The 15,300-nt window shown below is 54.4% G+C and overlaps 1 protein-coding gene across 4 annotated transcripts in view; it reads left to right on the plus strand.

Annotated features, from left to right (window-relative positions):
• The window catches only part of TTC7B (tetratricopeptide repeat domain 7B), a 223,343-nt gene that overhangs the window by 182,737 nt on the left and 25,306 nt on the right, over window positions 1-15,300 (plus strand). For all 4 annotated transcript variants that reach the window (XM_029950403.1, XM_029950404.1, XM_029950406.1 and 1 more), the window contains one exon: window positions 8,025-8,227. In XM_029950403.1, the coding sequence (XP_029806263.1) occupies window positions 8,025-8,227 (203 nt within the window). The remainder of the gene's footprint in view (window positions 1-8,024; window positions 8,228-15,300) is intronic.

Consider the following 15,300-nt stretch of genomic DNA (forward strand, 5'->3'; position numbering starts at 1 on the left):
GCGATGGGAAGCTGCGGCCGGGCAGGGGCACTAAGAACTGCCGTGTTGGGGCCCGGGAGGAAGGGATACCAGAGTCGTGTTTGAACATGGGAATGTCCGGTTTCTGAGGACGTGTGCATGCTGTGCATGAAGACGGCCAGCAGGCAGCTAGATGGTCAAGCTGCCGTGTCAGGTTTGGGCTAGAAACAGACATTTGGGAGTGAGGATTTAAGGCCACGGAGTATGATATGAAGGGCTAGGAAGAGAATGTCCATAGAGAAGGGAAAGGGACAGGACTGAGACCCAAGCCCCTCCCACATGTAAAATGTGAGCAGGAAAGGAAAAGTGAAAGTGAGGGTGAAAGGGCAGTCAGTAGACAGGAGGGGACCCGGAGAGGTGGCTCTGTGACAGCCAGAGCGCTTTCCTTCCAAGGGGCCTGTACGGCACCATCAAGGGCTCTGAAGTCGGACCCATGAAAATCCTGGTGTCCCCTAGGGGTAGCAGTGTGACCGCTTCCTCGTCCTTGTGAGTCTGGTGCTCTCCGATGCAAGATGAGGGCAGGTGCAATGGGTGCACCACAGAATGTATGGGGACCGCTTGGGGGACAGCAAGCACGTGGTAACTCCTCAAACTGCTGTTATTGAGGAGACACAGCCGGTAGGAGGAGCCTCTGGGAGGTTGAAGAGGTGCAGACAGAAGCATTTGTCGGATGTGTCTGGAGGTGGTCGGTGGCCGTGACAGGTGAGGCTTTGGGGGCATGCCAGAGAGGGAGCCTACTGATGTGAGTGCAGTGTTGGCAGGTGACAAAGACAGGCAGGCAGTACATAATCCTTCCAGGAAGGACGTCTATGCAGCAGAGGGAAGAAATGAGGGGTAGCTGGGGAAGAATGTGGGTTCAAGTTTGGGGGCTTCACAAAGGGCTGATACAGAAGCAAGTTGATTGCTGCTGGGGGCGATCACATCAAGACTGAGACCCAGAAGAGAGGATATGTGACGGTCTGAGTCCCTCTAGAAAGCAAGAGAGAGTAGTGGGGTCCAGGGCAGAGGCAGAGGGAGTGGCCCTCAGTCAGGAGCAGAGTGGATGGGCACAGAGGACCACAGAGGGCTGTCAATTTGGTAACAAGAGGAGGCTCAAGGTCTGCTTTTGCTGGCTTCTGTTTTCTCTTTGAATGATGAGTCAAGGTCAGCCAAAGGGATGGAGGGCTTTGGGGAAGGATTGAGACACCAGGAGAACAGCTGGGCCAGGGCCTGGAGGGGTCAGGTGTCTCCGAAGCAGCTAGAGGGTGAGGACCCACCGCCACCCATCCAAGCCCCCAAGGAAGGCACTTCCCCTTGACAGGTTGACATTGCCACTTGGAAATTCAGAAATAAGTGTCAATCATGCAGTAGAGACCCTGAATGGGGCATTTGGCCAAGGCCTTCATTGAGGAAAGGCCCCGAGCTGTGTTCCGCCTGGGGACTGTAGGCCCAGAGAAGCTCAGGTTAGGACCGATGCATACAAACAAAATCACTACCTCCTTTCACTTCCGACCTTCCCCAGAGAAAAAGTAAACAGTTCTGGGGAGAGCTAAGGGTGCAGCCCTCCTCTCGGCCTTAATGACTTGGAAGGGTCACAAGAAGTTCATCAGGCCCTCCTGCCAATTTTGATACGAAAGAGTGAATTCGTGAGGACCTGGGCAGTGGTCTCCGGGAGCATCTGATGCTTCTAGAAGACTTCCTGTGCTCACCATGAGGACTCCTCAGCCCCCCTGAGCAGGGGCTATCCCAGAACCAAGTTGCTAAGGTTTGTTTTCTAAGCACAAGTCCGGGAAGTAGGGTTTGGGGTAAAGGAAATGGTTTCAGAGGGTCAGGGGGCCTCCTGGCCTAGCTCCCTGGCTGCCCGCAGGCCTGACCTGCAAGATTGGGGAGCAGCCGGTGGCACACAGGTCTTCTCCTGCCTCCCTGTCAGTCAGACCACAGATGGAATGGTGGATCTGAGCACCCAGACGAGGGGTGCTACCAGCATCTACTGCTGTGTCTTTATCTGCAATGGGTGTCCCCCCAGGCAGCAGGCCTAACTAGCTGAAGGCACTTTTGCAAGAAGGCACTTTGCATCTCTGGGTGACTGCAGCCCTGCACCAGGCACACGGCCTGCCGGCAGAGGCCAGGCAATGTCAGCCCCCCTCTGCCCGGCACCTTTGCACGGTGCACCCCAGGCACAACCCTGAGCCCAGGGAAGGCACATTGTGAGCCACTTCTCAACCTTGCAGCTGACATGAAGCAGATGCTTGGCAAGTGTTAGGAGAATGAATGAGTGGGGAAACCAGACCTGTGTGGGACTGTGGGTGCATCTACCCTGGGTCCCCCTAACAGAACAGCTCTTCACCTTGAGGAAGAAGCAGTCCTAGCTTAGTCCTTTCAGATAACATCCTCAGATGGTTCAGGAAATGATTTCAGAAGGCCCTCCGCTCAAGGCATGGTGCAAGGCTAAGGCCGAGCAGCTGGACCGGGCCGTCCAGGAGCACAGCATCCAGTGGGAAAGGGGGCACACTCACAGGTCTTGCGGGACAAGGCGGACAGGGATGCGGGCTTCCCAGAGCTCACGCAGGCAGTGAAAGAACAGGAGTGTAAGAGGGGGCTTCCTGGTGGGATGGGGGGGGGGCGGTCTAGGGAAGGCAAGTGCAGGTGAAGTGCGCTGGGGCCGAGAGCGAGGAGTCTGCACAGAGGGCCACTTAGGGAGGGCATTTGGGGCCAGAAGGAACAGTACTAGCAGAGGTGTGGAGGTAAGACCATGAGCTGAACATCGTAGGAGGCAGTCGGAAAGGTGGCAGCGCCCTAATTTTGAATGCTGAGCAAAAACAGTTGGGTTCCAGGGGCACGTGGGTGGCTCAGTGGGTTGAGCATCTGACTCTTGATTTTGGCTCAGGTCATGATCCCAGGGTCGTGGGATCAAGCCCCAGGTCAGGCTCCGTGCTGAGCATGGAACCTGCTCGAGATTCCCTCTCTCCCTGTGCCCCTCTGCCTCGTGCACGCTCTGTCTCTAAACTAAAAATAAAAATTAAAACAAAAAAAAAAACCACTTGGGTTACATTTGCCTGCAGTAGGGAACCATCGGAACTTTGCAAGCAGGGAGGGGATTTTATTTATGACAAGGACAAACCAAGTGATTCCAAAGGGGACCATCAGAGCTTAGCGTGAGCTCTCAGAAAGGTGGAAAGTGTCCATGACCCTGAGCAACCCCTTACCTCCGGTTAGAAGCTGCCAGCAACCAGCACAGAATCTCTGTGCCTGGGACCCCTTCAGAGAGGGACTTCTCAGAGCTCACCCTGCAGGGTTCAAGTGCATTCTTGTAAGGGCCCTACAAGCTCTCCATTTGAGGACCCAGCTTCATTCTGTCTTGCTGTTCCTTTGGTGCAGCCTCTTCCCATCTCTTACATAAGCTCACAAGGCCCTTTGTTCATTTTCTTTTCTTTTCTTTTTTTTTTAACTTGAATTTAGCCCTCTGTGAAGGGTCAGGGAAACTGTTTGCCATTGCTTCTCAGACCCTCAACTTGCTTCATTGACTCGTGCCCCAGAAACGGCCCTCCCCTGGCCCTCGCGGAGCATCTGCTAATCTTCGCGCTGTACTTTGGACACCTGCTGGCCTCCAGAGCCTGTGCTGAGGAATGCAGAGATCTCTGTGGCTGGGGGCCGCTCATAGTGTGGAGGGAGAAAACAAGCTGGTCATATGCTGGAGGCTCTGGGGAAGGATGAGCCATACCCTTCAGCTGCTGAGTGCTGGCAAGTGGAGATCAAACCGCCGGCTCACTTACTTAGGGAGGTGGAATCCGAGAAGGTGGCCTGGCATCTGGTCTCGGTTAGATTCCCTGACATCACGGCTGGGGTAAACTCGCCCGTCCCACACTGCTGGCCTCCGAGTGGCAGAGGCGGGGCCCCGAGACATGCCTATGAGAGCAAGCTGAGAAGGCAGGCACCCAAGAGACAAGGCCCAGGGCCGAGGGGCCTCCAAAGGGCCACCATGAACACCCCCAAGCCCCTCTCCCAAACGCGTCAGTCAGATGGGACTTGGGGGCGGGCGAGGAGGGGCCAGGTGCACTGCCAGACAAGAAGCGAAGACTGGGGGGCCCCCTAGCAAAGGTGATAGAGCTTATGGGACCACAGAGGTGGGAGCTGCAGCCCTGTGGGCTCTAGGATGGACACTGGGAACCCCTGCTCAGGTAAGGGACTGGACCTTGTTTGACCTGAGGACCCGCAGGAAGGAAGGCTTCCCAAGCAGCAGAAGCTCTGAGTCAATACCTACGGGGACTCGTTGCATTCTAGAAGGCCAGCTGTGTTGTTTAGGCAAGAGGACCCGTGTGGGGCTTTCTGTAATCCTTCCCTCTTCCTCTCCACCCCCACCCCAAATGACTCAACTGATGTCAGAAATCCCACCACTAAGGTCTTCTTCCTGGAGCCTAAGACTCTGGACCCCACAATGTGATTTCCTCGTAAAGGGGGGATGACTGTTCTAAGCCTTTGTGTCAAAGGAGCCCTGGTAGAACAGAAGGCTGGCCCTGCACCCCCAGATATGCCGATCACCCCAAAGTGCTGCACGCTCTGCCTGGTGGCTTCAGCTCCCCACACCCTTGTTTCTTCATGGCCATCAGGAAGGTGACAGGACTCCACGAGGCACCATCCTCCCCAGTTCCCACCACCCTGGTTGACCTTGACCAGTGTCCAGGGAGAGCCTCGGGCCCCAGCCGACAGGTGAACAGGCTCAGAGCAGCTGACTGCCTCGCCCCAGCCACACACACGGCCCCAGTGCGGGAGCTGAAGCCTCCATGTTCTCATGACACTGGCTTACCCTAGAGCCCCAGGTCCCCAAAGGTGCCTCAGAGGCCGGAACAGGGGACCAAACCTAGAGGGAGGCCAGCTGCCACTCTTAAGATCCCTTTGGAAAAAGAGGCTCCTTTGGGGGAAATGGTTTGAAAATCACCACAGTACATCTGCTCAGGATGGACGCATTTAGGAGCAGCCAGGCCATGCGTCTGTCTGCCCCACCTACGTCAGGAGCACAGGCCTTGCCGGTGACAAGAGGTTTCCTCCTGTAACTTGTGCACCACTGAGAAGTCCTTGGAGGTCTGGATTCTTTCTCCCACTTTCATGGTCATGACTCAGCTGAGTCTCTGTCTTCCAATCGATTCCTCAGGAAGGAAGCAATAGCATCAGACATGGGGTGGTTGAAAACACAGTGGTCATTAAGACATATGGTCCCGCTGAGGACCCTCCTAGAACAGGGCTGACGAGCACATTGTCTTGCTGGTGTGTAAGCCTCCACTCCTTGATTCTTATTATAAAAATTCTAGAAGCATTGGGTCCCCACTCCCAAGCTGGTCTTTTTTCCATACTGGTTTAGACCACAGAGGCCCCGTGTGTCACCCACCCAGTCAGCTCTCGGCCACGGGGGCCGCGGAAGTGTACGTAAGCCCACCCCCAAAATGGAAGCAAGGCAGGAGCCAAGTGTACAGTGAGGGGAACGTTCCGTACAGCTCTCCCGAGTCACTGGCACGCTCGGGTAACCTAAAACCGCAGTGGGCACGCAGCCAGCGGGCTAGATTGCATGGCTGAGCGACATCAGACGGCCCTGTGGTGTCCTTCCCAGGAGGGACAGGCTTTCACTGCGCCCCAAACTGAAGGACAGATACGTGTCACCCTTGTTCCTGCAGAGTGCCTGCGGATCATAGGTGCTCAGCTGAACGTCCAGACGGCGTGAGGCAGGCATGGTGCCGGCATTGCCACCATCAGGGCTCAGCTGGATTTCAGTGACCCAAGTCTCCATGTCTTAGGGGCCCCTGGGCCAGCCCAGCATCTCTGTGCTCCCTGTCAAAGAGGGCACCCACAGATCGGAAGAAGAGACGGGAGGTGCAGAGTCAGTGGTTGGTGAAGATCTCTGGGAAAGAGAGGGCTTGAGAAGAGGGGCCATAAGACTGGTTGAAGTCAAAAAGTCAGCAGCATCAACACACCACAAGTGTGTGATACGCTGCAGGGGAGGGGAGGAGCGGCCCCACAGGAAGAGGAAGGAGACTGGAGGCGTGTGTGGACGCGGCAGGGGCGCACCTGAGCCAGGGGTGTCAGTAGCAGTAGAGACAGGTTAGCAAGGGCAGTGGACCAGGCATCAAGGGATCTGGATGGTATCGGATCCAGGGCCACTGCTCTCTCTAGAGGCCCAGACCAGGCTCTGCCTCCAATGGGCCCTGAGACCTCCGACAAGTTGTTCAGCCTTTCTGGACCTCAACTGAGATACCCCAATTGCACAATGGGGATAAAATAACAGTACTCATGGCATCGTGTGCAGATGAAGGAGAAATGAGGGCACTTCCGGGCATAAAGCGCATGCTAATGAATGTCAGCTACTATTGTTGTTACTGTTCTCATTCGTTCATTCATTCATTGACGCAGCGACTCTTCCTTGGGCTGTGCCAGGCACTGTCCCCCTCTCCGGGGACGCAGCAGTGGACGACACACACCCCGGCCCCCGTGCGGCTGATGGATTCACTCTGCAGGGAGCACACAGACAGCACAGGAGACCAGCAAGAGGAACATGTTGGCTGGAATTAGGGAGGCCAGGAAAACAGCATGGAACAGGGCCGCACTGAGTACAGGGTGGGGGGGAGCAGGTTAAGCAGGACGGTCAGGGAAGGCCTCCCCCAGAGGGAAGGCTGGAGAGCATGAGGGCTGAACCGCCACAGAAGGCCTTCAGGAAGAGGCACTTTTCTGCAGGCAAGATGACAGTCCCCAAGCTCTGCCTCCAGCCAACCTGGCAGCGGCTGGATGGGACAGACCGGTGTGGCAGGAAGCAGGTGAGGGGCCCAAGGAGGGCCTGCCCCGGTCAGGGCAGCTCCAAAGCAGCTTCCAGAACAGAGCTTGAGAAGTGCCCAAGGAAAATGCTAGAACTTTTCTATTTCTTCTGTGTTGTGTTCTACTCTTTTACTTTGGCCTGCATTATATTACACATGATATGTTATGGTGCATGTAACTTGGAGGTGTGGGTGCAAACGCCTCTGGCTGCCGAGGGTGGAGGGCTGGGGGTCCAGGTGGGAGCTGATGAGCCGAGAGCCGGGCCGCTCTGGAGGCAGGAGAAGTTGTTAGTGGACTCAGGACACAATGGCCAGCCAAGTAGGACTCTGGGCAGTAGTCCTGACAGATACGGAGAAGAAGGAGGAGAGGGGTCTGAAGTCCTCCAAGACACCAGCCCAGCGCTGGAAGAAGGTGGTTCTGGGGTCACAGGCCCTCGGGAGAAGAGGGCACTTGGGTGTGCCTGAGAGACAGGCGGCACTGCGCGATGGCCCTTTGGGAGGCAGAGGCTGCAAAGCGATCCGGGACTCCACCGGAGAGAGCTGAGGCCTGGCATGGCAGCAGAGGTCATTCTCCTGCCTTTTTGAAAGTGACAGCTTGGTTTTCAAAGGGCTTTGTCAGTGTTATACAGTTAACAGTCTCCAGGACGCAGTAACTTTCACCGGTCGGAGGGCAGGGTCTAATGGGGAAGCTGTTTTATTTCATGCCCGTGAACATGGCAGCCACAGCCCACTCCCTCCGTACACTCCTTGGCATGAGGAGAACGGGCCAGAGGGCAGAGCCGTCGCGCTGGAGGGGCTGTGTGCCTCTACTTTTCTTGACCTTCGGCTCATTTCATCCCTTTCTTTATGGGTGTCAGACCTGAGGGCAAGTGTCCCGGATACCAAGGTGCCCTAGGCCAGCCCTGAGCATAGGTGTCCTCAGGGTGGGGGTGGGGGTGGCGCCAGGCAGGCCTTGCTCCCCTCTGGCTAGTCGACACTTGTGTACCTTCCAAGGCCCTACAGCCAGAGTGACTCAAGTCCCAGTGCAGCGATGGGCGGGAAGGGCCGTCTGCCTGCCGCTGTTTCCACTCAGGCTGGGGGACTGGCTGGCTCCGGGCCCTGCGTGTTCCCTGCCAGACTCCCATGGGGGGGAGGGAATGTAAATGTCCCCAACTAGAGTCACAGCCGTTCGCGGGGCCTCAGAAGGGCAGCGAACCAGGAAAGCATCTGTCCTCTGCTCTCCCCTGACAGCCGAGGTCTACATCGGCATCGGGAAGCCTGCAGAAGCCACAGCCTGCACTCAGGAAGCCGCCAACCTCTTCCCGATGTCCCACAACGTCCTGTACATGCGTGGCCAGGTTGCCGAGCTCCGGGGAAACCTCGATGAAGCCCGGCGCTGGTATGAAGAAGCCTTATCCATCAGTCCCACCCACGTGAAGAGCATGCAGCGACTGGTGAGTCTCAGGGCCAGGCCGGGACCCCACTCCCAGGCGGGGCTCCCCTTGAAGCAGCAGGTAACTTCCTTCCGGTTGGGAGGCCCATGCAGCTGGTATCTGCATGGCCGCATGGAGCCACCAGCGTCGTTTCCATGTGGTTTATGCGGATGGGGCCCCTGGGAGGTGGCCGTGCACAGCCTTAGCAGCCCTGCCCAGCAGTCCTGTTCTGCACAAGGGGCGAGCATGAGTCACTGGTCTCCTGGGTGTCACCATCATGACCTTGGTCTCTGTCCGCTTATAGCAGCCCCCTCAGGAGGTGTCCCCACCCCGGGGAGACCCCAGCTTGTCTCTGAGGCTGCTGGCTAACAGGGGCATCCTGTCAGAGGAGGGCAGATGGGCCCTCTTACACCGAGGGGGCCTGAGTATGTCACCTGGTTTCCACACTGCACATGGTGTGGTGGCCCTCCCACAGAAATGCATGCGCCCCCGAAGCCTGGGGCTGCCTCGCTGCCCCCCTCCCTGCCTTGCCTGGGGTTGGCTGTCCCTCCACCTTGGTTTTGGTGGGGTGGGGAGCAGACCCATCACTCCACGGCGCTCTCATTGGTGCTATTACTGTGTGAGGCATGTGAATGGAAGCTCAAAAGTTAGCCAAAGCCTGAGTCGCCGATGAAACGCCATACTGCTTCTCTGGGCCCACGCGCCAGGCTGAGGTGTGGGGTCCGTGCTTCTTACTGAGTGGTGGGCTATCTCTGATTTCGTGGGCCACGGGACAGAGGAGCCTCGTGGTGAAGCCGAGGTGGCCTTCATGTTGGCAGCCCTCCGGAGCCTGGTGTCCGTCATCAGTGTCAGTGTGTGACACAGAGAGGGAGCATTGGACAAGGAGTCTGGGAACAGAGTTCTGGACCCTGTGGCGTCAGTTGCTTGCTCTTTAACTTTGGGGAGAGACCCTAAGGTGTCTGCACTCGGTTTCCTTTCTATAAAATGAAAACAAGCAACTAAATAGGCTGGGAGTCTCCTCCAGTGCTGGGAGGCTATAGTTGAGTACCTAAGAAATAGAGTGTTCTCCAAAGGATCGCAAAGGCTTCATTCTCTTGCCGTGTCTCCTAGTGATGTTGCAAAATGTAGAAGGGGGTCAGCAGTTTCAAAACTAACCACTGGTTTTCCGTCTTAAAAACAAATCAGACGGGGGTGTCTGGTAGCTCAGTTGGTTGAGTGTCCGACTTGGGCTCAGGTACCCATCTCACAGTTTGTGATTTCAAGCCCCGCGTCAGCCTCTGTGCTGACAGCTCTGAGCCTGGAGCCTGCTTCGGATTCTGTGTCTCCCTCTCTCTCTCTGCTCCTCCTCGGCTCATGCCCTGTCTTTCTCTCTGAAAAATAAGTAAACATTAAAAAAAATTAAAAATAAATCAGACCTTATAATTACAGCTACTCAATTTTTTTCACCTTCCCTTTATGAACATTTTGTAGAGTGGTACAGCTTTATAAATAATTTTCCGTATTATCCAAACATTAGTCTGTTTGATTAAAACTATTACATGGCTTTTAATTTTTGTCTCCCTGTTGTAAGAGGGATTTTGTACAGAGCTTTTCAGATCTCTGTGCTTTTGGTAGAGCATCGCAGAAGAGGTATAATCAACACCATGTACCCAGCCTTTTTATTGAAAAGAAGCAGCGTATTTCTACCTCAGGGCCTATGAATTATTCAGACAAGTATTTCGTGCTCATCCCCAAGGGGAACATGAGACAAAAGATCAAGTAGGAAAATCACACTGGGAAAGTTTTCTGTTTCACCTTTGGAGCTTTTCCAGTCATCCGAGCTCCCCAGCAAATGTCAGATGCTTTCCTGTCCAAAGGGGCAGCCTCAGACCCGGTGAGGGGGGCTGGCGAGCAGAACCCCGGTGAGGCCAGGCCTCGCCTGCCGCTCACCAGCAATGGCCAAGCCTCGTCGGACTCCAAGGCACTCTTGCCAGTAGAAAATAGTAATCATAAACCCTTCAGACTTTTCATAGACACTGAGAAAAGTGTCTATGGCTTGGAGCTGGTTATATTCAGAGACTACGCAGACCGGGGGCAGGCTGAGGCCAGCAGGCCTGCAAATTGAGGTCTAGAACCTTGGAGTCCAAAATACTGCCCAGTGACAATAACTGGTGTGAGCCCCCTGGGCGGTGTGGACGGTTCCTTCTTCGGGACCTTGTAAATGACGCAGCCTGGCCTGTGTTCCCCAGACTGCCCCCCACCGTCCACCTCACAGCTGGCAGATTCTCTTCCCGTTGGCACTGTTGGATCTCCTGGAATCTGGGGGGGCGGCGGCCCCTGGAACCCCCAGGGCCTCCAGCCCCGACACATCACAGCCCTTTCATTTCTGCCTCCGACCCCAGGCTGCATAGGAAAGCCGCGTGTCTATGGCTTGGAGCATATGAAGGGCAGAAGGCGGCCTTTGCAATAGAAGCTAAAGAGGATGAGGCTCTGGGCCAGAAAAGATGTGAGATTAGAATCCCAGCCTTGTCACTCACTGGTTTGGGGGCCATGGGCAAGTCACCCTCTGTGTGTCCCAGTGTCCTCAGGTGTATAAATGGGGCCACTACTAACACCGACACAAATTAAACACGGAACTGAAATCTCTTTACTAAGGCATAGGAGATTCTGCCTCTGCCCTCGTAGAGACCACACTGGGGTGCAGGCCCCTAAGTTGAGGGGAGGGGTCAGCAGAGAGATCCGAGGCCTCTTACCAGCCCGAGTCCCAGGGAGGAGCCAGGGGCTCGAGACCTCTGTGCTCAAGGTGGGTGCAAACAGCCAAGATGACAGTTGCTTGGCACTCAGGGCAAGGAGTGTGCAAGTGAGGGGCTGGGTCAGGCCAGGGCGAGGCTCCGAAGGCCACAGTTAGGAGGAGTTTGTAGCGTATGAGCCCCGAAGATCCCCAGAGGACCAACCCAAGGGGGTTCCCAGGGAAGGAGCCGGCTGCAGGCCGATTGTGGGACATAGAGAAAACCAGAGGGTGGAAAGCGTGTCCGCGCCAGCAGTCAGGCTCGGAGTGGAAGGAGAATTGCTGGTGGGACAGTGGGAGAGAGCGTCCGGAAGAAAGGAAGCCACGTGCGTTAACAGGTGGCGCCCAGGTGGCAGATGGAGAGTGTGAAGACCGAACGGGAGGAGTTCTGCCTCTCCCGTCAAGAACAAGGATTGGTCAGCTTGTAGCATGTGCCAGATCACCGGCTCGGAGGACAGGGGCGATTTAAGCAGAAATGCAAACACAGTAATATTGTTTAAAAAGGAGTAATGACTTGGAGCAGATGGTATTCACTAAAGTTAATAGAAGGTCAGACTTGACAAAAGAAGCGTAAATTACACCCCAGTGAAAATTAACACGTTTCTAATCGTTTCAGCCCTCCTCTACGTGTTTCAATTCACATACAGAGAGAAGGGAAAAGAGAAATAATGTGTTTACCGTTAATAATGATTTGGCACAAGATGAGGGAGGCAAAGAACTGTGTGTGGACAGGGAGTCGAAGGAATAAGGAATTATAAAGTCAGGTTGTTGACAAGGGGAGAACTTCACAGAATGATCAGACATTTCCCAGAAAAATCTAAAGGCATATTTTCATATCATTTTGATAAGTGAATACATTTACATACATTTGCATGCCATGTTTCATCCCCAGGACCCAAGATGAATTAATGAAACACAGAGCTCCCTTTTCCACACCAGTTGTCCTGTGACCTGGAAGGGGAACAGGGCTCTCGGTGGGCTGGGCGCAGCTGGCCAGCACTGCTCAGGCCAACGGCAGACACAGAAACTCAAGGTAGCCAAGGACAGAACTACCAGGACAGGGACAGGCTCTGCAGACAGGGACACCTGCTCCACATCTGATAACCTCAGCCTGGGCTCACGGGGGCAACGCATGAGACTGGAGGGTGAGAAAGGAACAAGAACTCTCAGGAGAGGGATGAGCACGGCAGGGACCCAAGAAGGTGGTGTAGAGAGGAGCTGATAAGGCGAGGAGGGGAAAGTATTGCTAAGAAATAAATTTATCCTAGATCGTATTAGCAGGAGGCTCAGGTCTTCTTCCAAAGCACTTGACAGGTTGAGAAAAAGTGTGGACCAGAGGCAGGTGGTGGGGGCCGCCCAGAGCTTCCCAGAGTGGACAGCAAAGAGGAAGGGAGAGGGAAGAGGCCTGTGAGCCTGAGAGGAACCAGGTCCAGGGGAGGAGGGGATCAGCAGAGGCACTGGTGAGCCAGAGCCCGCACCCCCGTAGGGGAGGGGGGCGGGGGGGAGGGCAGGAGGACCGATGGCCGGAGGGGTCAACCTTCACCTAAAGCAAGTCTGGTGCAACGGAGGCAATGATATTCCAGAGCTGATGCTCAGAGAAGAAAACACATAGGCGCCATCCTCTTGAATGTTGACATTCCCAGACAAGGCCTAGAAAGGGACAGAAGCCATCAGTCATTCAAAGGAAGGCAGCCAGAAGACCGGGAAAGGTGGTAAGTTCTACCACCTCCCCCACAGGAAGTAGTGGTTAAGAAACCATTGGTGGAGCTCCCCCATGAGAGGGGAAGATGGCTGGGAAGGGAGGCGGTTGGAGGTGATGGGTTAGGCTAAGCCAACTCCCAAGGAGTGTGGCTGAGGCCTGCCATCTATGGAAGGATCGTAAGACATGACAACCCCTGAGTTCAGTCAAGATGGCTTCCAGCTAATGGTTTCATACACAGGCTCCCTTTTTTTTTTATGTTGATTTATTTTGGGAAAGAGAGAGAGCACACACATGGGCATATGAGCAGGGGAGAAGCACAGAGAGAGGGAGAAAGAGAATCGATCCCAAGCAGGCTCCGCACTGTCAGGACAGAGCCCAACATGGGACTCCATCTCACGAACCATGAGATCATGACCTAAGCCAAAATCAAGAGTCAGACACTTAACTGACTGAGCCACGCAGGCACCCCACCCAGGTTGTCTTGAAGGGTTTTCTCCATGAGCTAATGTTTTCTGAAACATCAGAGATCTGAAGTGACGTTAAAAGTGTTACTGGTGTTGTACTTCTGTTCCGCGGCGGTCCGTTAATGGGGAGGACCGGCAGGGACAAGGCTGAGCTGTTGGAAAAGCGCGTCCTATTGCGAACTAGCAGAGGCATGTCACATCGACGGTGGGTTTGGAAGGGGACCATCAAATGTGCAGCGCAGTGGGTTATGGCTTACGGATTGCTACTACATTAGAAGTTGTTTAAACAGCTCCAGAGTTTGATCCAGAAGCATTTGTCCCAACAAGGCTGGCTGACGACATTGCTCAGGGGAGAAAAAGGCTCTTCTGAAGTTCAAAAGGGGGCCTGACATCAGAGCTTTCCTTGAACTGTCTTCAGACTTACATGCATGTTTACTGTGGGGAAGGACTTCGTCCCTTTCTGCATGACGAGCCAGAAGGGTGACAGAGAGGGCTGGCATCGAGGGAAGGAGGTGCATTCTGGCTTGCACTGCTAAAGTCTGAACCTTCGGTGTTTTTTCTCTCTTCCGTCCATTTACTTGCTGAGATTTGGGGGGAAATTGTTTGCGTCTCCTATTTTCCTAGTTAGAAGCGTGTTTTCCAGGTTTGTACCTCTGTTGGAGGACAGATGCAGCATGAAGGGGATGAACTTGCAGGGGTGACTTCAGAGACCGACATCCTGTGTCTGTGTGTCTGTCTGATTCATCCATCAGTCTTGCGGGGGGAGCTCTGGGGTCGAGGGTGACCCGGGGCACAGACACTCCGGGCAGGTTTCACATCTGCACGGCTTATTTTCCCGAGGCCAAACCCATCTTGAAGAGGGGCCCTTGATCCCTTCTCTACGCTGGGTAAGACGATGAAGCCGATGAAATAGAATCAAGATACCCTTCCTCTTTCAAACGCTGATCTTTGGAAATGGATCTCTTTCATCGGAAGTATCAATTTTCTTCTTGTACGTAGAATGATTGGCAGGAACAAAGCCTTGCCACGGTCAAATGAGAAGGCTCTTTTATCGATTGAGAGCATTTTATTTACTTAATTGTTTTTTTTAAAAAATGCTTTTCAAGATAAGACCAGATTTTTCCTTTGAAGCCAGACTTGATGAAATATTTAGATGCTGTCCCTTCCCTGGACGTCTGTGTGCTTGTGGAGAGGACTCTTAAGTGTACGACACGTAATTTCCCCCTTGTCTTCACTCGCTGTAACTGGGATTCAAACTAGCAGAGCAAGAGAAAAAGTTGTGCGTTCTGTTGGGGAATCAGGTCTTTGTTCTTTTTTTTTTTTTTTTTGGACCTTTTCTCCCTTCTTTTAGTAGCCCACACTATATTTTAGCCCCATTAGTAGCTCAAGGCCCTTTCGAGAACTATTAATATTTGGCATGACTATAACCTCTGCAAAGAAATCGAAAACCTCGTAGGTCATACCTGACGCATGTGCCCTCACAGTATGCGCCGAGGCGGCGACTTCTTGTTGTACTGCTGGGGAGACTGCTCGCCCTGACCTGCCCCGGGTCACATCGCAAGTTAGGAGCAGAACCAGGGCTGGGCGGTCCTGAGGCTGGATGTTTCCAGCACCTGCAGCTTGAGGGGTAGCATGACACAGAGGTTTGGAGCCCGGCACTGCAGCCAGCCTGCCTGGGTTCAAGTCCCAGCTTTGTCACATACTGACATGTGGCCTGAGAGAAGTTCCTTAATGTTTCTGCATTTCCGTTCTGTCAGCTGTTAAACAGGGGTAACCATAGCACCCCTTGGTGTTACCATGTGGTTAAAACTGGCTCACACAGGCTGCGTCACGCTCCGTAAACACTGGCTGTGAGTGTTACCATCATTCTCCATCATTTGGGTCTGTGGAAGCCCCCCTGTATCTACTTGGCTGTGAGGGAGGCATCTCCTTTCCAAAAGATCTGCTTGTAGGCGTGGCTTTCCTTCTGAACCGAATTTCAGCAGCCAGAGCTGAAATAAGAATACTTCGTAGCATGTGGTTTCTTTTAAGTATTACTTTCTGTTTCCCTGGAGCCTGCAGTCCAGCTTAAAAAGGCTGAAAAGAGTAGGAAGGGGTGGTGTGGCTTGTCAGGCAGAGACAGGAAGCATCTGGGCTCATGGGGCGGGGCGGGGGGGGGGGG

The sequence above is a fragment of the Suricata suricatta genome, chromosome 9 (assembly GCF_006229205.1).
Source record: "Suricata suricatta isolate VVHF042 chromosome 9, meerkat_22Aug2017_6uvM2_HiC, whole genome shotgun sequence".
Classification (NCBI taxonomy): Eukaryota; Metazoa; Chordata; class Mammalia; order Carnivora; family Herpestidae; genus Suricata; species Suricata suricatta.